We start from the raw sequence: 22,220 nt of genomic DNA, 5'->3' as shown, positions 1-22,220 counted from the left end.
TATCTTTATATTATATTTTTCTTATCTTATTTTTAAGTAAGCCACTAAAGACAGTTATTTATAAATTTTGATATTATTATTTCACGAGATACTCTGTAATATATATAATTATTAATCAATCATAAGAAAATCTTCTAAATAAGACCTGATACTTTCTTTTCTATAAGAATTTAAAATAATTTTAATTTAATTTTTAAATAGAGATCCAGCAGACCTAATTAATTTAAAAATTATTAATTTAATAATAATTCTCTTTTAATAAAGCCCACCGCAGGTAAAAAGTTTAGATTTAAAAAAGAAAATACTTAAATGATACTAGTAATTTAATATAGTTAATCTATTTTAGACTTATATTAACAGCAGTAACTATGGAGACAGTATTATAATAATAATAGTTTTAAATTTAATTTTTATATTTTACTAACCGCCATGCCCCTGGAGATATATTATATAGTTATTTGTATTTATAGCTAGATTATTATCTAGACTTAAACTGATTTATTTAATCACTATTAATCAGATCAGTATATTTTATAAAATATTTTTATATATATTGATTAATTTTATTATCTCAGCTAGTTAATCTCCTTGTAATGACTTTTTGATTATAGAAAAATTCCTGGTAATAAATATGTTAATTATTTTATTAATATAATACTGAGAATACTACCTAGCAGTAGAACAATATTAATTTTAATAAATTAATCTTATGTTTAATATATTGTCATCTTAAGGTCTTGGCTAATAACATATAAAAAGTCTAGTAAATAATTAGATTAAATGATTTATATATATAATATATTCTTCTAGAGCTTATTTTTAAAATATTTATTTTATATAATATATACCAGAAAAAGAGCTTTATTTTGATATAGATATGGAAATATTATTTTTATAAGTTATCTTAATATTATTAAGATTATAGAATTAATTAGATATTTATATAAGATAAAAGAATAATTAATTTAATATGTTTTATTTTTATATATATAACACGCAGATATACGTGTAAAGATATTTAAATTAAGATCTTTAATAAATAATTATAAATATATACTCAGGATTAGACCTACTAAGCTAGCCTGTAAAGTAATATATAATTTATTATCATAATATAGATTCTAGACCAATTCAAGGCTTTATTAAATAAAATACTGGAAAATAAGGATAATTTCTTGTAAAATAAAAATAATCTTATTTTCTTATATATTTATTTTAATAATAATACTCCCCCTGCCAGCCATGCGGAAGAGAGTACTGTAATAAAAATATTCCTTTAAGAATTAATATGATTAAATAGATTTTATATCTTTTTAATAATAAATATATCTAGTAAATAAAATCTTAAGCAGATATAATATATCTTAATATAGATTAAAAGAGATTTCAATCTATATAAGTAAAGTAATATAATATATTAAATAAGTATAAAGAGATTCGGAGAATTATAAATATTTTATATATTAAAATATTATATTATTCTAGATACAAGTAATCCTTCCAGTTATTCTGGCAGTTGCCTGAGTGCTAGATTAATACCATCTACTACTCGGCCGTAAGGCTTATATAAGTGTATGAATAAATCAATCAATCAATCAATAAAAAAGGATTTATGCTGCCTGGTAGAATAAATATTTTATAATATTTTTAATTATTAAAATACACTTATAATAATATCTTATATTTATATTTATTATATAATGCTTGAAAGTCATAGATATCTCGAGTACTTATTAATCAAATCTAAAGCTTTGAAAAGTTCAATATACAATTATTCTTATACTGGAGAATATTTCTGAAAAATATTAAATTATAATTAATATTCTATAAATTCTTCATTATTTTTTATATTTTATTTATTTAATAATATTAATCTGCTTAGTGGTAATGACAGGAATCTTTTTTTGATTAAATAGATAAATAATATTTATATTCTTATCTAGAATCTAAGTATTTATATTAATCTCCTTTAACTTTAATCTGTACATGAATATGCTAAATAATAAAAATAAATATATATATTTAAACTTTTATCTCTCAAATATAGTCTGATTTATCTAATTTAGTAATATATTTTTATATTATCTATTTATTATTTTTGTATTATGGAACTTGATTGACTGTTTTATAAAATATTAGAATTGAAATTGGTATGAAATTTTATTATTTTTAATACTTATTTTAAATTTTTAATGTATATATATTATAATCTTATTTTAGTAATTCTTATACAGCTGTTTCACATGGTTTATAAAATATAAAATTTTTTAAAACATAATATCTGATATTATTATAATTATAGAAAATATTTAATATTATATACTTTACTAGATCATAAGAATTTTTATATAATATTTTATAGAATTCTTGAGGTCTGTCTCTATATTATATTTTTTTATTTTATTTTTGAATAAGCTATTGAGAATAACTGCCTGTAGATCTTAATATTTTTATTATATTAAATATTTTATAATATATATAACTAATAATTAATTATAAAAAAAATCTTAAGATCTGATACTTTCTTTTTTATTTTTTTATAAAGATTTATAATAAATAACATTTAATCTATAAAAGTCTAGTAAATTTATTTATTCTCAAAATTATTAATTTTATGATAATACTTTTTTTTTAATAGAGCCTGCTGTAGACAGAGATTATAAATTTGAAAAAAAATTTTAAATAGTATTAGCAGTTTATTATATAAATAATAACAGCTACAGAAGTAATATTAGAATAGTAATAACCATAGAATTTTATATATTTTATTATTCTATAGACTTTAATAGAATATATACAGTATATATTAAAGAACTTATTAACAACAATATAATTCTAGCTTTTATTAAATAATTATATTTTGTAAATTATATTATTAATAATTATAATACTCTTATCTTATTGGTTCCGGTATTTTTAAAAAATATATAAGTAAAATCTCTTTATTAATGATTAGATTATTATCCAGGCCTGTATTAATCTTTTCAAATTATTATTAATTAGATTAATATATTTTATATAGTATTATCACATGTATTAACTGATTTAGGGATTTTAATTAAAATTTTTTTATAATAGCTTTCTGATTATAAAGGAATTCCTAGTAATAAATATATTAATAAACTAATTTTATTTTTAATCTGTTATACATGTCTTACTATCCTAGCTAATAATATATTTCGTATTTAATAAATAATCAATCTATATATATATATTTTACAAATTTTTTTTTAAATTATTTATTTTATATATAAATTTATATTAAATATAGAACTCTCTTCTTATATAAATACAGACTAGAAAAATCATTTTTATCAGTTTATTTTATATAATTAAAGTTATGGAATTAATTAAATACTTATATGAAATAATACATAATTAATTTGATATATTTTATCTTTATGTATATAATACACAGGCATATGTACATAAGAATTCTTAAATATTTTATAGATAATTATAGATAAACACTAGGAATCAGACTTATTAATTTAGCTTATAAAATAATATAATTTATTATTATAATATAGATCCTAGGCTAATTCAGGATCTTATTAAATAAGATATTAGAAAATAAAAATAAATTTTCTTTATAAAATAATAATAATCTTATTTTTCTATATATTATTTCTGATACTAATGTTTTTCCTGCTAATTATATAAAATAAGATACTACAGTAGAAATATTTATTTAAGAAAACTTAATATAGCTGAATAAATCTTATATCAAAATATAAATATATCTAGTAAACAGGACCTCAGGCAGGTATAAGATTTTTATATAGATTAAAATTCTCTTTGATTTACATGGCCATGATGTATAGAGATAAGTATAAAAAGGTTTAGAGAATTATAAGTATTTTATATATATAAATATAGATATTATGTGGCTCTAGATATAAGTAATACTTCCAGCTACTTTGGCAGTGCATTGCCTGCCTGCTAGATCAATACCATCTGCCACTCAGCTGTACGGCTGACATTAGCGTGTATGAATAAATCAATCAATCAATTTAAAAATAAAAATATTTTTTGAAGATTTATATCCATAATTATTTATTTAGTAATATTAATATTTAAAATTATCAATACTATTTCATAAAGTATTTATTTGAACATGTAAATTCTTATATATAATTGATTTAATTATTTAAAATTATATAGCTTTTTTAATATATTTTTATAATATAAAAATACTGAAAAAATGATGTAAATAATTATGAAAGTTATTAAATATAGCATTTCAAGAATCATAATTCTTAGAGAATTCTAATAGACTTGCTTTTATAAGAATACTAATTTATTATATTCTAAATTTTTAAGATATATTAATTAATTATTTAATTAAATATTTAATTGATTAATTTATTTATATGTACTTATAACAGCCCTACAGCTAATTAATAAATAATATTAATCCACTAATAAAGTATTATATTATTTATATATTTAAAAAAATTATTTATATCTAGAGCTATATAATATATATATATATAAATATTTATATGTATAAAATACATGTAATTTTCATATTCCTTAATGTTTATTTTAAAATATATTAATTTATCTACATCGATCAGGAAGAGCTTTAATTTATATAAAACTTATTATATTTATTTAAGATTATATTTATTAAATTTATTCAATACTAGAAAGATTCATGAGACCTTTTAATTATAGTAAATATTTCAAGTACATATTTTTGTTATAACATTTTGTTCTATATAGCTAGCAGGGGGGTATTATTATAATTATTATTATTATTATTTTCTAGTATTTCACTAAGATCTGAATTATTTTAAAATTTAATAATAAACTTTACTGCTTTACAGGCCAGACTAATGAATTTAATTCTTAGTACTTATTCATGATTACTTATAAAAATATTCAAATATTTTTATATATATGCTTGTGTGATATATATAAAAATAAAATATATTTAAAAATAATAGTGTAAATATCTGGTTAATTCTATACTTTAATAATATTAAAATAGTTGATAAAAGTAATATTTTCAATTTATATATATATCAGGATAGAGCTCCATATCTTATATATATTTATATGTAAATTGGTATTTTAGAAATAGATTCTAAAAAGAATCTTTAATATATAAGCTATAAATACAATTATTTACTACATTTTTTATATTTTATCAGCTGAAATCTTGATATATATTTAATTTATCAAAAATAAAATTAACTAATTAATAATTCTTTTTTAAGCAGTATTCTCAGCACCAGTACTAATAAAATAAAATATATATTTATTATTGAAAATCTTTTTTATGACCGGAAAGCCACTGCAACAAAGATTATAAATTATAATATTGAATTTTTTTTCTAAAATAATTAATACTTTGTAAATATATTAATTTAATAAAAATAATAATTAAAGAAATTTAATACAGGCCTGGATAGCAATCTAATCATTACTAGAAATAATTAGATTATATACTTCAGATAATATAGATATTAATTTAATTTATACAATAAAATCACTTAATAAAATTAAAATTACCTTAATACTAATAAGTTCTTTAGATAAATATTATGTATATTACATCAAAATGTATAAAGTAGCTAACTATATAAAATCCTGTAATAATTATTATATCAATATCATCTCTATAATTATTATTATTGTTATAGCCTTGTACAGGGATCTTGGATCATAAGTATTAGTTAATATTGATTTTTTTCAAATATTTTTTATATATTTAAGATCTTTATTTATAATAAATTTTATTAACAAAGAACTATCATAGAATTAATAATTTAAATATTAAATAATCTACTAGATCTTTATCTAGAAATTGAATAAGATTTATTTCAAATCTTTATAAGAATTAATACATTTCATTTAGATTTTTCTTATAGTTAATTATTAATTATATATATTATAGAATATACAATAAAATAATGATACCAGAATCTGTAAGGAGCTGTTTTTGTTAATTTATTCAAAAATAAATTAAAAAATATAATATAGAAACAGATCCTAAAGATTATATAAAATATTATATAAAGTCTTAGTAATCTAGTAGAATGTATAATATTAAATAACACTTATAGTTTTATAAATATTCATTTTTATAAGTTTTTTATAAGTTTTTTATATTTTATCAGGCTATATAAAGCAGCTGTATAAGAATAAAGAAATTAAAAATAATATATATATATTATATATATATAAATAAGAAATTTAAGATAAATGTCTCTTATATCAAGCTAGTAAGTAAAGATAGAATTAAGACTAAATTAATTATTTTGATTTATAATTGGTTTTAATAAACTCTTTCTAATTAATTAAATCAAAATAAGTATCAAAATAGCAGATTTGCTTTGTATATTTGGTGTTAATCTTTTATAAATAAAATTAAGTAGCTAAGTTCTATGATACAGGGATTATAGATAAATAATATATAAGTATATTATTTGATTAGATAGATTAGACTATATTTAATAAATAAGAATTTTAATTTATTTATTTTTATTATTCTATATATTCATGCGTGTGTTAAAGAATAATTATCTTTTATAATAAGATTCTAGATAAGAATATAAATATTATTTATACATTTAGTTAAGAAAAGACTAATATCATTATTTTAAAAATTGATATTATAAAATAAATGAATTATAAAATATGATAAAGAGCCTTATAAAATTATTAGTTATTAGAAGAAATTTACATTTAATTAATAAATACTAGAGATACCTACTATTTTTAACGATTATATATTAAATAGATATAAAATATTATTATAACTTCTGAATATTTTAGAAATCAAAAAAATTATACTAAAATATCTATTTTACCAGGCGGCATGGATTTTTTCTAGAAAAAATACTATATATCTATAAAAATATTTTTAATATTCTTTATATATCTTCATAACAAAAACTTATAATATTTAACTAGATAGCTGAGGCGTATAGTAAAAATATTTAAAAACTTTACTAATTATATTCAATAATATCATAAAATAATAAGCTTTTAGATTAATATAATTATCTTTGTCTGGCTTATATTACTTGATTATAATTAATATATAAAAGTAAAAAAATAGTACCTGTAATCCAGGTATATATTATATATTTTTAATAATTTTTAAATTTAAAATAAAATTTAGATTAAATATCTTGCAAGATATAACTTAATATATAATTTTATATATCTCTTGAAAATGATCTATAATATATATAATAATAATAAATGACAATATTTTATAATATTACGCAGATTATACTAATCTTAAGAAATTAAATTTTTTAAATAGTTCGATTTTCTTTTTTAAATTAACTATTAGAGCATTATTTATATTATTGAGATAATTTTTAGTTTATATTTATTATACAGGCTGCTAGAAATCCTATATAAACTTAATTTTTTTCAATTTATTTATAATATAATGATTTTGATGTTTTAGTAGTTATTTATTAAATATTTATCTATATAAAATCTTTATATATACATATATTATTGTTTTACTCTTTTTATCTTCTCCTTTGTCAGCTTGATTTTATTAATATATTTATAATAATTATATAATCTATTTTTTAGAATTATTTTACTAGTTATTTTTATGAATATTAATATTATTTAAATGATATAATAATTACACCCAGGCAGAATATATATTTTTAAAATTAATGATAATCTTATAATTATTCTTTTCAGATAAAATTATCTTTTTAAGAAAAGTAGAAATTTAATAATGAAATTAACTCATAACTTTATTTTAAAATTTTAATGATTATATTTTAGCATAATTTATATTAGATGATATAAATTGAAATTTTTAATAACCAGATACTATAGATATTTATAGTTTTATGAAAATGTTCTAATATTAAAATATTTTCCTATAATTTAAGATTATAAACATTATATATATAAATAATCTTATTCTTAACAAGGCTCTGAAGAATTAAAATATCGAAAGAAAATTAAATAAATTATATCTTTAAATTCATTCCTTTATTTATAAAAAAGTAAATCCAGGATAATGTTTTTTAAATGTATTTATGAAAGTAGATTATATAGCCATATAAAAGCAGCTCTGTAATTCTGAATCTCTCTCTCTCTCTATATATATATATGCAATTGTTTATAAGACATAATAATTTTAATTATAGTTTCTGGATAGTTATTATATTAAGATTTTATAGTTTATCCATATCAAAAAAAATATATTATAACCAGAGAAACTATTCTAGCAGTTAACTTGTAATATATTAAGTTATAATCATTATAATTATAATTAATATTACTATTATTGAAATCAAGACTTAGAAAATTCTTATATTTGATTTTATTTAAATTAATTTATCTATTACTTTATATTACTTCAGCAATGATATAATAATTTAATTTTATTAACCTTGGCAGCCAGGGATCCTGTATAATAAAGTTTTATTTTTTATATATATTATTATACCATTATTAATTTTGATAATAGAGACAGGTGTTATTTAATAAGATTATTTATAAATTTTTATAATATTCTAAGACTGATTTTCTCTAATATTCTAAGATTTATATAGAATTACTTAATATAGAATTATTTGATTCATGATTGATTCTAGCAAATTTTATAATTTTTATTCTAAATAATCATCTTTCTAATTTCTGAGCACGCTTAGTTTTATTTTATATAATATAATTAACTAGATTCTTAATTATATAAAATAATAGTAGTATTTTATGTATTAGTTATAATAATATTAAACAATTTATTAAGAAAACGTTTTATATATAATACCTGACCAGAAGTTAATAGAAATACTAGTAATAAATTTCAATATCATAAATAAATCATTCTTAAATAAATCCTTTTATATTTATAAATCTAATTGAAATATGATACTATTTTTATAAAAATGATGAAAGCTTTTATAATTCTTACTATAATATACACAGGCCGGGTACTTGCAGCAGTATTAATATGTATATTTATAATTAGAATGTTTATAATATAAAAAAATTATACTAGTTTAATAATTATAAATTATAATATTAATCTTATTGATCTTATTATTCTTATCATATAAAGAATAAGAGGAATAGAATATTTATTAATTTCAATAAAGAATTCTTTATATTATTTTAGATATATAATATATTTTAATAATATTCTTATTAAATCGTTATTATTACCAAGATTTCTAGTATATTTTCTAATAATTCTTAATATTTTTAATATATTCATCATACATTTAATAAAGATTCACTAGTTATGCTTAACTAATTTCTTTATTTAATTGAATAATAATCTTAACTATTATACTATTGATAATCTTTGGTTTCTTTTATTTTTTATTTATATTTATTATTTAATTCTAGTATTGAAAATAGTTTTATAATTTTTTTATAATTTCAATAAAAGAAAATAGAATATATTATAAATTTATCTATACTTCTTTGATAAGAATAAGTAATATTCTTATAAATTAATATAATCAAAAATCTAAGTAAATCTTATGAACTTTGATCAAACTTTCTTAATTCTTTGAGTTATAAATTCTACATTAATAATCTTAGTAAATTCTTTCTCAAATAGAAAAGTATTCTGTATTTATTATAATATTTTTTTATTTTCTATAATTATTAGATTTTTTATAATTATTTTCTTGCTTTTCTAAGTTTCTTAATTTTATTTTATATTATTAAGAAGTTTTTCCTACTAAGAATTATTCTTAATTCATATATAAAAATCTAGTAAATACTTAAATGAAATATAATTATATATTATATTTATAATTTTATTATTATAAATTTTTAAGATCATATAGCTATTATAAACCATATTTAATTATAAGATTTATTAATAAAAATTAATATTTAATTGAATATAATCCTGCTGGGGGATTTAAAATTTAGTTTAATTTATATATATGTTAGGGGCAATGTAGGAGATCTGATAAGTTTAATTATATGTACAAATACTAGCTATCATTCTGCTTTAAATTAATCACTGGCCTCCTGTAATATTAGAAAGGCTGGTAAGATATAATATAAAAATAAATTATATAATTTTATTTAATTTATAAAATCTATGACTGTATATTATTTATATAATCTACTAGATTATAATAAATTAATAAACTTATTTTGATATTATCTTTTTTTAAAGACTGTATTCCCGCAGCTATAAAGAAATCTGTCTAATTTTATATACTATATATTAATCATAATAATATTAACCAGTTTATTAGATGACTTTTTCTGTATATAATATTTAATCAAGAAATTAATAAAAAGTCTATAATATAATTTAATATTATTAATAAATTATCTTCAAATATATTTTCTTATATTTACAGATACAGTTAAAAATCTAGTATTTTTCATTATAAAAGATATAATATTATATAATTTTTATTAATTATATTCTTATAAAAACAGTTAGTATTTTTATAATTTTTTATATCATATATATAAACCGGGTGCTTGCGGTAATATTTATATACATATGTATAATTTTAATATTTAAAATATTATAGAATATACTAGTTCTGGTTATAAATTATAATATTAACATTATCATTATTAAATTTTATTATTAATATAAAAAAATAAAATTTTTAAATAATTTATTAAGATCTTATCCAGCTGATATATATAATATTTTTTGATATAATAATCTAGCAGTAAATATTAATAATAAGTAAATATTTAATCTATTTATACTAATATTTTCAAAAGTTACTTTTCCCAGTTAAATTAATATTTATATTAATAAAAATTATAATATATTTATAATATTTATTATGTATTATATTTATTTCCAGGGCCTTGATTCAGTGAGTAATTATATATAAAATATTTTATATTTTTTATATTATATAAAAAAAAGAGTATATTACTGTTTAAATATATATATATATATATATATATTTATAATTTTATAACTTAAGATCTTGAAGTCTCTGCAGATAATAATATTTTTATTAATTTAATTAATTAAGTTCTGATTTTCATATTCAAATAATTAGATTATTATATTCAAAACTTTTTATATATATAGTTCCAGGTCCTCTACTAGAGATTCTAGTTTAATTAAAATTAATATTTTTATAAGAATTAATTAAATCAGATTAATACAATTTTTAGTATATATTTTTATTAAACTAGTTAGATATATATAATCTAAAAAGTAATATAAATTCTTATCTTATTATTTTTTAAATATAAATATAATATAAAAAATATAAAAATAGATGTCTTACTCTCCAGAACTATGATAAATTTAATTAATTTGATTTAATCAGCTTATTATAAGTATACGGTATTTTTAACTTCTATAAAATCTTTTATAATTATATTAAAATTATTTTTTCTCTTTTATAAGTATAACTACAGTATATATACAAATTTTTATAAGTAATCTGATTATTTGAGTAATATTATTACTCTAGTAGATCCTTATAATATTAGAATTATATAATATTAAAACATATTAAAGAAGTAATATAGATAGTATTAAAAATACTCAAATAAAAAATTTTAAGTATTTTAACCTTTATAAGTCTATATATATACTTTTACAAATATATTAAATATTTTTTTATTATTTAATTTTCTAAAGAAATATATAATATTTTTAATTTTTATCAAGTTTTTTATATTTATATTTAGGGAAAAAAGCCTTTATTATTCTTTCAGTAAGTATTATGATAAAAAAATAAATAAGCCAGAACCAGCACCCCTGCAAAAGCATGCCCACCAAGGCGGGTCAAAATCCTTGAAAAGTTATATTTAACTATTCTCTAAGATTATCTATATTATTTTTAGTATTTTATAATATTATATAGTTACAATATTATAAAAAACTGCTACAAATATTATATAATTACAAATATTTAAATTAATTATATACAAGGATCTATATGTTTAAGTAAATATCTTACTAGATAATATCAATAATTTTAACTACTTTCAAAAAAAGTAATAATAGATACAAGTCTCTAAAAAGGATTTTTTTGAATTTCTTAGATAAATTAGAGTTTTTTAAATAAGTATAAATACTTTCAGCAGAGTAATGATAAATATAAATTCCTAAACAATATTATTTTAAATTTTCTAAACACTATAATTATATTTATATGGAAATAGTAAAGAGTTTTCTTTTTTAATATAATTATAGAAAATCTTATAAAAATCCAAAATACCATGTACTTGTAATAAGTCAATTAAATTAGATTAATTAAATCCATCATATAATATTAAAAAATAGAGATTATATAATTATTTTAATATTATATTTATTTTCAAGAATAACAAAATAAGAACCTATATTACTCTCTAAATCATATATATCTAATTGATTTAATGAAATATATGTTGAAAATAGTATTACTAGGTTAACTTATTTATTTTTATTAAAATTATAATTCCAGCCAAGCTAGAACTCCTAATAAAGAATCTAACATCATATATTTATAAAATTTAATATAGCAGTCGAACTATTATTATGTTACAGAAGTTAGAATTCAATTAATTAAATCAATGAAAGTATTACAGTCTGTAAAGACTTCAAAATCTTAAATTATAAAATTTAATTATAAGAATTCTATGAAATAATAATATATTTTATATTATGTATATATAATTTCTCTAGGTCAAAGTCCTGGAAGTAAATATAATTTTTTAATATTATAAATATCTTATAATTATTATTAATATATTTATTAATATAATTAAAAAAGTATTTTCCAGACATCCTATTATACATCAAACTAGGGTATTTATTCATTACTAACATTCATTACTAGTTTATTATATAAATAAATATTATATATATATCAGCTGGACAAGACCATAGAAAAAAATAATTTTATTAGATATATTTATATATATTAATAATACAATTTAATTTTAATTATATCAATAGCTAGGTTATCTATACAAAAGTCTTATTTAATAATAATTTTGATATTATAAATATTAAATTTATTAATATATATATATATATATATATATATATATATATATATATTTATATACTCTGAGGCATGTACGTATTATATAAAAATTTATGAAATATTAATTATTTTAAAAAATAGTATTAATAAGAATTATATTCATTATATTTCTTATAATGATAGAATTATATCTTTGACTAGATCTAATAGATATAAAAACTATGTCTAGAAATAAGTCATAAACAAAATTGAATATTAAATTATATTACCGGACTTTTTAATAATCTACCAATTCAATATTATATATTGAATAAGTCTTGAGTAAACTGTTTAACATTATTAAAATCAATATATAAAATATTATTATTATTTTATCTAGCTGAGAATCTAATTATTAATATTATATTGTTAGAGTCTACTCAAAAATAGAAAAGAAAATCATGATCATTTAGATAAAAATTATCATAATAATAATTAAAGTCACCCAAAAATAATCTAATTTTTAATTTTAAAATAATAAATAAAACTTATCTTAGAATATTCAAATAATATATATAAATAATTTTACCAGAATATATCTTTCTTTTTCATAAAGATTAATAATAACTTAATAATAAACATATAAATCAAAATAAAAATAAAAGCAAGAATCTTTTAAATCTTAGTTTTCTTAATAATGATAATATTAATAGTAATTATTTATAGAAATATTATAATCTAATATATTACAGACAAACTACTGGGAGAGTCTTTCAATTATAATATAAATTTTTAATAAAAACAAATTTAAGATCTTAGTACAATAACAATTTAAAAATTATAGTTGAATAATTATATAGTATAAATAATTATATATATATATATATATAGATTTTACAAACCTATTTTTACATAGCTATATAATTATTTCTAAAAAAATAAATTTGAAAAGATAAACACCCGCAGTAAATGTTTATTTATAAATAATTTTAAATCATATTACTTAATATAAGCTGTGCTAGAATATAACTACTAAAATACTAAATTATAATTATTAATCAATTGAATTATTAAATTTGATCTAGAACTGCTGCTCCTAAAAAAATAAATTATATATAAAAAAATAATTACAAAATCTTTATTAATACTACATAAAATATTCTATAGTTTATTCTTTAGTCTATTAAAGTGCCTGTACTGTAACAGTAAAATTAAATAATCATTAATTAAAGTTTATTTTAAGAAATTTTTTTATTATATATATATCCTGCCTGGGTGTACATATTATATTATTAAATGATATTGATATTATGATATTTTACTTTATATTAATACTTATGAAGATAGCTAGTAAAATAATTTTAAAAAGCAGATCATATAATAATTTTATTCAAAATATATTGACAAAGGTATAAGTAAAAAAAAATAAAAATACCATAAAGATAATATAAATATATATATTCAAAGAAAAAATGATAAAGAATTCTATATAACTCAGTATCTAACGAATTAGATAACTGCTAAAATATAAAGAATTATATATTACAAATAAAATTTAAAAAATAAACTTATATAGAAATTTCAATGATTAATAAAATAAACTTACATTCAAAAATCTTTGAAATTGAAATTTATATTTAAATTTATTATATATAATTTATATAATGATAATGTTCTAGTTAATAATTGAAAAAAGCTAGATTATTCTAAAAATATTCTTTCTAAGATTAATATTACTAGTTTAATTAGTGTTATCTTTTATATATAATATATAAATTACTATATAAAAAACGTATAAAATTATATATCAGACTTTATTTTATAAGATGCCTGACTTAGATATTATTCTAAAATTTATTTTATAATAAATATTACTCTAATCAAATAAGTATTTCTAGAAATATTCAATATATATCTCTAGATTTTATTCATAAATATTCTACAAAAACTAGATAAGAATAATTATATAATCAGAACTGTTAAAATAGTATAGAAAATATAATGAATCTAATCATATAATATAAATACTAGTTATTATTCTATTCAAAACTGATTGTTATTTTTTTGTAATACTAGAAAAGCTAGTAAAATATAATATAGAAATTAAACATATAATCTTATTTAATTTACATGATTTATAACTCTGTATTACTTATATAACCTGCTGGGTTATTATAAGCCGGTTGCCCTGCTCTAATACATGACTTTAATTATCTAATATATGATTTTTATTTAATATGTATTTTTAATTTGAAATCTTAAAATATATCATAATAAATAGACCCAGGTCCTGACTATCATATAAAAATATGTGTATAAAATAATTTCTAGAGATTTCTTTATAGTTAATAAAAAAAATATAATTTAAAATCATAATTATTAGTAATATTAGAGTATTTATATTTATTGTTATTACATTACTACTTATCTGGAGATGATAGATAATAAATTTATTTATATTAAAATTAAAGGAGCTACTAGCTAGTAGAAATGATGATTTTTGAGGTTTCAATATTTTTAATATTTCTGATTATTTTAATAAAGCTTTTTATTCTAGTTTATGTTCTACTAGATACATAGACTAAAGGAATTATGAAAAATAAATAAAAAAAGAAATAAAAAAAGATAAATCTTGTATGACATTACAAGATGGACTGCACCATTGTACAGACAGCGTGATTGTGGTTTACGTTACTCTAAAAAGGAGGAATCTAATCATAGGAAGATTACTTAATTACTATACTAACAAAAACATATGCATAGTAAAGCAATGCATGTATATAGCCAGTTATCAAAATAGTAAAATACACATACATACACTCCGTAGACACAGAACCAAGCATTGATATGCTAGACTAAACTAAACCCTGAGACTGTCAGAGCTGAGCTACCCCTATTTGCACAAGACTGGTAGGATTACTCAGCTAAGTATGTGGTTGACTTTCCAGCACATACGGAGTGTTTTGGTACAACGTGGCCTTTTGTAAAGCTAATAATCACCTACAGCTGCGACGTACGTACTTCTGGAGTCGCTAAGAATCGTCTCGTTACTTTCTATGTGTCTATAGTACTCCCAAGTTCGCTACTTTCCTTACAGGCACAGTAGTCCTATATCAATTGGTTTCGTGCACACAAGGCAGACAGTCATGGTAGTTCATCTAGCCCCGATCGCCTTCAAATGTTGAGCTACAATATATTGACTGAATGCCTAGGCTCAAACACCACAGCAAAGGAAGGCCAACGAAAGGTACGCGAAGCAGGAATCTGCAAAGCGTGGTAAAGGCAAGACAGTGGTCAAGTCAAAGCAGACTCCAAGGTCGCCTGTGTCCACTGTGTGGGTGGGTATGTTGCGAACTGCTTTACGGCCACCTCAGTAACCAAGGCTAACCTCTGAACAGCCATTCTCGCGTTCGTTGTCTGTGGAGGAATCTTCCTTGAGGTTCTGGGGATCGTACCGAAGCTTTGGTCCACCATCGTCGCAAGCGTCAGCCGCTTAATTCTCTGAAACCAGGAAAGCTTGTAAAGACCGTTTAAGTTGCTTTCAAAAACAGCGGCGGCGATAATAGTGATGCACCTAACTGATATCCCAAGTCTCTTGTTTTGCGTGCTACCGACGTTTTGGTATCTTGTTATTTGTCATGCCGTGAAAAGCGCAGGTCGCATGTGCGGAACTTCGATTAGACACTACTATGGTGACTACCTGAATTTATGTCTCTTAATTTCAAGTTATATTGATTGACAGTCATCCTCAAGGAGACATCACCACCCCATGATTCTTGGCCCTCTTCTTCTTCGGCTTGCGCTGGCTATTTCCATCTACAACTAATTCATGCCTCTGTCCACTATCCCGAGAAACAGGGATCGTAGTCTTCTTTACCCGTTTCTTCTTTTTGACCAATGTTCCCTCGGAGGGAACTCCTGTTGGATGGACCCGCTCTGACTCCCTTTGCAATTCCAGTCGGAACCTTTCTACTTGCTGCATTGCCTTGGCCATTTCCGCATCATCCTCGGTCCTTGCAACGCTTCGGGTGTATCCTGAGGGTGCCTCCTCCCCCCCTAAAGTGAGGTGTTGTAAACCGCTGGAATCCACTAAAAGCGGTGACCGATTCAATTTGTTGAGGGAGTTAGTGTCTTTGACACCAAGCTCCTCTTCGTGTCCGATCATCTCATCCGGGATTACATGATATCTTCTAAGTCGTGATCCGGCCGTGGACTGGGTCTCTTCAGGCGGGGGAGAAGACATGTGATCGCTATGTCGTTCTCTCGTTTCACTCAATTTGAGATCAATGATAGGAATGGCGTCAATGTTTAGCTCGCCTTCGTCCGAGATCTGCAATTGGGGCCGGGATGGCTCAGATATAGCGGTCCACGCATCTTCGGTTCCAATGTAGAATGGGTCATCTCGAGTGCGCTCTTTTCGGTAGTGTTTGCGCCTTGCGAGGGCGGCCTGATCCTCAAGATGATCGAGTCCGGTGGTCGCAAATGGCATCAGTTGCAAATCATCTGATGTGCTGTCCATGCCCGGCTTATCCGGGACAAATGTCTCTCGACTATGATAGTATTCGTGGAATGGTAGTTTACTCTCTTTCTCATGAAAATTTCCATGATCATCACTGAAGAGCGCCCAAAGATCTTCATTGAATGTCTGGTGTAACTGCAGCTCGCCTGGCGATTGGACTTTCTTCTGGGCATTAACAGAGACCGGGTTTAGCTCGAGGCCGTCGAAAAGACCAGGAATCACTGAAGATAGCAAAAATGGGATATCGTGGGTATCTAGACTCGCTGAATGTGCGGCGTCAGCTGCTAATCGCATAATCTCTAGGAACTCGATGGCCCTTTCTTGCACATTCAAATCTGGATGTGCCCCTAGGGCTTCCAAGAAGTCGATGATTCGGGCTAGATTGAGTGCCACCTCACTCCTTTTGCTCGAGCTCCAGTCTCGACCGCCGCTGCAAACGATTTGGGTGAATATTTTCGGTATAGCTTGGACGTAGAGGGAAAGAGTTTTTGCTGGCAATGAAACATTGGACACGTCTATTAACGAGTAAAGAGTCTGTCTAGGCGACGAGAGGTATTGAGCATACTCCCCAACGACCCATGCAAGGGGGCCTAGCGCACTATTGTTTGACATTGATACACCAGAGAACAGGGTTTGTCTGTTGTCAATGAGAATTAGAGACTCCGCAGCCCTGGTCGCTTCCATTCGAACATCTCGAACACGGACAGCAATATTCCGTATCTCTGAGCCAATTCGGTCCGTTATGTTGCTCTGAGACAGAGTTTCTTGCTCATTATGTGTAGCATTCGTCATAAAGGTGTCTTCGCTGTCTGCCGGAAGAAGGGTTACCAGCCGTATCAGCACGTCCACATACCATTCGAAGTCTGTCAGGTTTGAGTAATTGTCAAAGGAGCATATATCTAAAATGCGATGTAGGACTTGAACCCTGTATTCTGGCGGCAATATAAGTGGCGCTTTATTCGTCCATTCACTTCGCTGCTCATTATTCTCCAATCCGGGGTACCCATCTCCAGGTTCAAGGTGGCTTTCCTTCTTGAGTGACCGGGAATCCATAAGCTGGGAAACCAGCCGACCAACGATTGACTGTAGGCTATCACTCGTGACCATTCTTGCTGCAAGCTCAAGCGCTTGGAGACGGATGGATATATCGGCATCATCTAAGCAATGCATTATCACATCCTGTTGCAATGACACTAGGCCTGGATATGTGAGCACGATCTTGTTGAACGCTAGGAGCGCCACATATTTGACTTGTGCTTCTCAGTTAGTCTCTCTTCTGGTTCAATTGTCCTCATATTCGTGTTCTAGGAGGTGCGCTTACGGTTTGGATCCGAGTCAGAAACTACCATGCCCCGAAGTTTGCCAACACACAGACTTGCAATTTCATCCTTTTCTTCGATTCCGGCATCAAAGTCAAGTATACCACCCTGGATCAGACCGTTGATGCATTCATAGAGTAATGACATGGCCGTGGTCGTTTGAATTATGTTCACTAATGGACGGTGTAGCTTTCGTATCAATCGCGGTTCGAGTGGCGTCAAAGTCGCAAACTATGACTGTTAGAAACCTGTGATCTGAGCATGAGGACCAACGTACGAGCTTTATTATCTTGATGGCCATCCAATTATTACCTCCATCTACTAGCAGCTCAAAGAATCTTGGAGCAAGTGGCAGAAAATCATGAGGCCTCCGCCACCCTAATTCACATACAACGTTGAGCACAGCCGTAGTAACGCTGGTGTCCTCCTGATCATCCATGAGCCTCTCCTTGATCTTAGGCCATGCTAGTTTGAGTGCATCAGGGTAAGCTAAAGCCAGTCTATAGAGACATATGACAGCCTTCTTCCGCACCACGGAATGGGAATGAGAGATTCGAGATAAGACGTCTGGAAGTAAAGACATTGAGAGGGATGTCGTTGCGATGTTTGGCAGTGTGATCAATGGAAGGGACATATTCGGTATACTGTGAGACACGAGATCCTGTAATGTGCTAGTCAGCGGAAAGTTGCCACTTCATTGAAATGGGAGTCTATGACTTTTTTCAAAAGGTTTGTTGCTAGCATCAGCACCTCTGTATCTGGTCTGAAACTCTGGACTGCTCCGAGGTACCCAGCGCGTTTCTGTAAATACTTCGCGGACGACATGACCTCCAGAACATGAAACGAAGCCCATGACATGTCATAACCAAACATCTCCAAGTATATTAATTTCAAAAGCGCCGTGGCCTTTTTATCTACCAGGAGTAAGTTTATATAAGCCAAGCTGAATGAATGTACGCACGTACCCATATCCTGTGATCTGATTTCGGTCTTGCATTCTCGCAAACTGTCTTGTATATATTCTTCCTCTGTTCCTTTGTGATGCCGGAGACCTTTTATAAGATCATAAAGTGACTTTTCAAACCTGGTTTGAACCGGATTAGCATTCATCAAGGATATCAAAGTAATGGGTACTGACATTGTGCCTGGGCTGATACTGGCGCTCAAACCCCACTGACATTTGGTAAGGCTTGTGAATTTCGGTTGGATTGAACCTAGATTAGTACCTGCAGACGTTGGGTTACGTATTATGGTATGAGACACTGGGCATGCGAGGTAGGCGCAGTCACATAAGTAGCTCACGCTTTACGGTTTTAAGTACTGAGCACGGAGTACTACTACTCGCGTATCTGCGGAGTAGCTAGTTATCTAATACCTATACCAGGCAGTCGGGTAATGTCCGTCCTCGCCCAAGTTGGTTAGTTAGTTAGTTACCTGATGATCAACCAATTGAAATGTAGTTTCCAATTGACTCAGCTAGTACCTGCCCGTATCAGCGACCCATGTAACGCCATACAAAAGACATCATATTTTGATTAAGCTATCCCCACCACCAGATAGTCATAGTAATTAAATAAAGTACTCCGTGTATATTTTATGTACATTATGAATAATTAATAGTATATAATTTTGAATTTTGAATTGTGCAGAATATAGTAAGCATAAAATTCAAACATCTACGCTTCTGTAATAGTAACAATTAATAGTAGATAAAAGACTCTAGAAATAGTTGAAGATATACTACAGTGACTAATATATCGGTTCAGTATTTCGTACACCATAAGCTTCTACAATTACTGATCTATCTAAAACTTAAACAGATGTCTTTTATATAGTAAGTACTAAAACGGAGATGCGAACTACGTATGCACCGTACGTTAACTACAGTACTACTACGTAGTATTTAAATACAGCAGACTGGCAGCTGACTAACAAAGTTACTTGAACCTCATTGGCTTGTTGGACCGTCCATGTAAGTACTAAGCAGTACAGTACTGATGCCCCTAACTACTAGTCACGGGAGCTACCAGCATAAAGAAAGTGATACCTTGGTTGACCGATAACGTTGGACATCATGAATACCACCTGGCAGCATTGTCGAATCAAATCATTCCCATCTTTGGCTAGCACATCAACAGATATTTGCTCGGATATTCGCGTTCTATCCTGACCCAAATATTCTTTCCCACGAACAAGATCAGATACAGTCACTGTGGAACGTCGTGGTACTTCTAATACAGTCCTAGTTACTTCATCGCTGGCTCCATATCATGCAGACGACTCCTGAGCCCCATCTCGCGAATGGTTCGAATTTGATAACCACTTTCCATCTGGCACAGAAGGCGCCTCTCATACTTAAGCGTCAGTCTTCCAGTGTGGAAACGGTCGCACCCTCATCGGTACGAGGGACTGAGAACTATGGTGTAGTAGAGCAACTATTGTTTTCATGCCTACAGTCAGGGGACGACAAATCCGCGCTACTTTGTACTGAGCAACTAGCAGCTCGATTCGGCGTGACTGATGAGAGAATAATTGGATTGAGGGGTATGTATGAAGAAGCGGTTGCCGAAAACACAACTAGTCTTGAAGAATGCTTGCAAACATATGACCTCGCGCTTTCCGAAAACCCCGTAAACCTGGTACGTCCTTCCTCCCACTCAATAGACTCGATGCTAATCTACAAGGAAGCCCGTACTAAAGCGTCGGATCGCGCTCCTTCGCTCGCTGTCCAGGCCTGTGGATGCCATTTCTAGTCTCATCAACCTCCTAGACGCAGTCCCAACAGATGCGGAGGCTTGGTGCGAACTTGCAGATCTCTACCACTCTCAGGGGATGAGCTCACAAGCAGCTTTCTGTCTCGAGGAGGCCTTATTAATTGTGCCAAATTCTTGGAATGTATGAAAATAGGACCGTGGGAAGGGCAGTGAGCGGAAAGCTGATTCAGTCCACCTTTAGATTCATGCGTTCCTCGGCGAAATCTTGTATTCGGGTGCCTGTGCTTCTGAAACAACGGATTGTTCCCAGCTTTTGGAGGTGTCGATACATCATTTCTCTCGCAGCGTAGAACTCTGCACTGATTATTTGCGGGGCTTTTACGGATTGGTCTCAGTAGGGCCCCTAATATTTTGCCTTGATTGGTGTTGAATACAAGACTGACGCTGAAGCAGGCGACGTCCCTACTGGGAAGGAACAGACGTCTAATGGATCACTCTCGTGACTCTTCACCGGCTCAAGCAAGCCTTCTTACTGACAAGCTCCTCGATGAGCTGACCGTTTTCGCAAGAAGCAGACTCGATGAGATTGTGAGATCCCGTTCTTCAGACCATCAGGCTTGGAAGGATAACCAAGGCGAGCTCATTGCGGCGAAGGAGCTCCTTCACCGGCTTGACAAATCTCCCCTATAGCCTTTCTACCACGTAATTTAGGTGTCTCGTAGCACTCTAAAATTACAATGATAATCCGTTACCTACCGAG

The 22,220-nt window shown here is 25.2% G+C and overlaps 3 protein-coding genes across 3 annotated transcripts; 2 read left to right on the top strand and 1 right to left on the bottom strand.

Annotated features, from left to right (window-relative positions):
* Positions 1-6,510: 6,510 nt before the first annotated feature.
* On the top strand, positions 6,511-16,741 carry BO88DRAFT_489694 (RAMP4 family protein; the record flags this gene model as incomplete). Its single annotated transcript, XM_025712718.1, has 3 exons — positions 6,511-6,516; positions 16,121-16,250; positions 16,307-16,741. 3 exons carry the CDS (start codon positions 6,511-6,513, stop codon positions 16,411-16,413), a joined length of 243 nt encoding a protein of 80 aa, XP_025560299.1. The 3' UTR covers positions 16,414-16,741.
* On the bottom strand, positions 16,617-20,091 carry BO88DRAFT_437050 (putative AP-3 complex subunit delta). The gene is made up of 6 exons (XM_025709600.1): positions 19,885-20,091; positions 19,712-19,830; positions 19,464-19,660; positions 19,024-19,407; positions 18,749-18,977; positions 16,617-18,677 (listed from the first exon to the last, which is right to left on the bottom strand). Coding segments are annotated over exons 1-6 (2,952 nt in total). The 5' UTR covers positions 19,887-20,091; the 3' UTR covers positions 16,617-16,656.
* A 683-nt stretch (positions 20,092-20,774) lies between these two features.
* Positions 20,775-22,220, top strand: BO88DRAFT_406606 (uncharacterized protein). Its single transcript, XM_025707194.1, has 4 exons — positions 20,775-21,385; positions 21,435-21,641; positions 21,702-21,854; positions 21,914-22,220. The coding sequence occupies exons 1-4, from the start codon at positions 21,017-21,019 to the stop codon at positions 22,148-22,150; spliced, it is 966 nt and encodes a 321-aa protein (XP_025560297.1). The 5' UTR covers positions 20,775-21,016; the 3' UTR covers positions 22,151-22,220.

Source organism: Aspergillus vadensis (genome assembly GCF_003184925.1).
Source record: "Aspergillus vadensis CBS 113365 unplaced genomic scaffold BO88scaffold_20, whole genome shotgun sequence".
In the NCBI taxonomy this organism is placed as follows: domain Eukaryota; kingdom Fungi; phylum Ascomycota; class Eurotiomycetes; order Eurotiales; family Aspergillaceae; genus Aspergillus; species Aspergillus vadensis.
The sequence above is the reverse complement of the archived record's forward strand: the minus strand, read 5'-3'. Positions and strand labels throughout refer to the sequence as shown.

What these genes read in the sequence shown, in the direction of transcription:
- BO88DRAFT_437050 (XM_025709600.1), bottom strand. An exon ending in AATCAGATCACAGGATATGG is followed by an intron (nt 19,661 to 19,711) that starts GTACGTGCGTAC and finishes TACTCCTGGTAG; the next exon opens with ATAAAAAGGCCACGGCGCTT. An exon ending in CAACAAACCTTTTGAAAAAA is followed by an intron (nt 19,408 to 19,463) that starts GTCATAGACTCC and finishes AGCACATTACAG; the next exon opens with GATCTCGTGTCTCACAGTAT.
- BO88DRAFT_406606 (XM_025707194.1), top strand. Translation starts at nt 21,017, where the DNA reads ATGCAGACGACTCCTGAGCCCCATCTCGCGAATGGTTCGAATTTGATA. An exon ending in CCGAAAACCCCGTAAACCTG is followed by an intron (nt 21,386 to 21,434) that starts GTACGTCCTTCC and finishes TCTACAAGGAAG; the next exon opens with CCCGTACTAAAGCGTCGGAT. An exon ending in GCTTTTACGGATTGGTCTCA is followed by an intron (nt 21,855 to 21,913) that starts GTAGGGCCCCTA and finishes ACGCTGAAGCAG; the next exon opens with GCGACGTCCCTACTGGGAAG.